At 40.8% G+C, this 1,404-nt stretch overlaps 1 protein-coding gene across 1 annotated transcript; it reads right to left on the bottom strand.

Moving 5' to 3' along the window:
* Window positions 1-1,022: 1,022 nt before the first annotated feature.
* LOC104982904 (ubiquitin) lies at window positions 1,023-1,400 on the bottom strand (the record flags this gene model as incomplete). The annotated part of the gene is made up of 1 exon (XM_010832340.1): window positions 1,023-1,400. A coding segment is annotated over one exon (378 nt), but the record flags the coding sequence as incomplete, so codon positions are not given.
* Between the last annotated feature and the right edge of the window lie 4 nt (window positions 1,401-1,404).

Below are 1,404 nucleotides of genomic sequence, written 5' to 3'. Positions count from 1 at the left end.
CCAGATTCACATAGTTGACTGGATGTGTGAAGTTCCACATACTCTTGTCATATTGCTTCTTGACCTATGTATTCATTTGTATGGGTGAGTCATGGAAATCCAATGAAATATACAGGCATACATGACAAGTGAAAAACTTTAAGTAATGAATTTGCCTAATTTACAAATTTACCAAATGGCATTTCTTGTCCCCCATACCTAGGCCTTACTTAGCTATCTCAGTAACACAAATTTTTCTCTACACAGATTCTACATGTGCATACCCTAAATATGGGAGAGTGGAAAGGAGAAATTGGAGTAAATTTGTTCTTTGGAGTAAACAACCTCTTAAACTCCTTCCAACTTTCAAAAACCTTTGGCTCTCGTTATGACTTAAAAAGTATACCAAGAGCACCTATTTGGTAAATGTCACTACTATAGAACACCAAGAGCCAACTGCTTTATCCAGCACAATTAAGCTGTATATAAATTCTTTATATAGTCATATAAAATTAAGGAATCTTGACACAGCAAAAATGACAATAGCTTTAATTACTAAATCCCAAACTTTCTAGCATGAAGTCTAATGAGATTATGCCACATCTTTTTCAAAAATCTGGTCAAACGATTTTCTAGGCACCTCAAGGTGAACTTGCAACTATGTACTAAAGGTGATTTTTCTGCAGGCTCTCTTCCACCATTCCCACCCTCTTTTTTTTTTTTTCCCCCACCCTCTTTTTAATACCACCTCCCTGCTGGTATTCCAGAAACTTTCCCACTTTTAAGCACAACTCCCAAACGTGTGCTTTTAAAAATCAGTAGCTTATAAGTAGATCTACATATGAGTGTACATATGGAAAATTCTAACTACAACCTCCAAAATTTTTATTTATACTCACCCACTACAGTTCTAATTAAGGCCATGTTTTCTTGACATTTCTTACCTCCAGGTTACTACTAAAACATCTGGTAGAACAAAAACCTTGAACTCTAACCCACCCCTAACTAAATAAATAAATTACACTATTTGGAATGCAACAACTTTATTGAAAGAAAAGTGCAATGTAGCCGGTCAAGGTCTTCACGAAGATCTGCATCCCACCTCTGAGGCGGAGGACCAGGTGCAGAGTGGACTCCTTCTGGATGTTGTAGTCAGACAGGGTGCGGCCATCTTCCAGCTGTTTCCCGGCAAAGATCAGCCTCTGCTGGTCTGGGGGGATGCCCTCTTTGTCTTGGATCTTGGCCTTGACGTTCTCGATGGTGTCACTGGGCTCCACCTCCAGGGTGATGGTCTTGCCGGTCAAGGTCTTCACGAAGATCTGCATCCCACCTCTGAGGCGGAGGACCAGGTGCAGAGTGGACTCCTTCTGGATGTTGTAGTCAGACAGGGTGCGGCCATCTTCCAGCTGTTTCCCGGCAAAGATC

This window comes from Bison bison, unplaced genomic scaffold (genome assembly GCF_000754665.1).
Source record: "Bison bison bison isolate TAMUID 2011002044 unplaced genomic scaffold, Bison_UMD1.0 scf7180017644567, whole genome shotgun sequence".
Lineage (NCBI taxonomy): Eukaryota > Metazoa > Chordata > Mammalia > Artiodactyla > Bovidae > Bison > Bison bison.
This window is presented reverse-complemented; position numbering and strand designations above follow the sequence as displayed.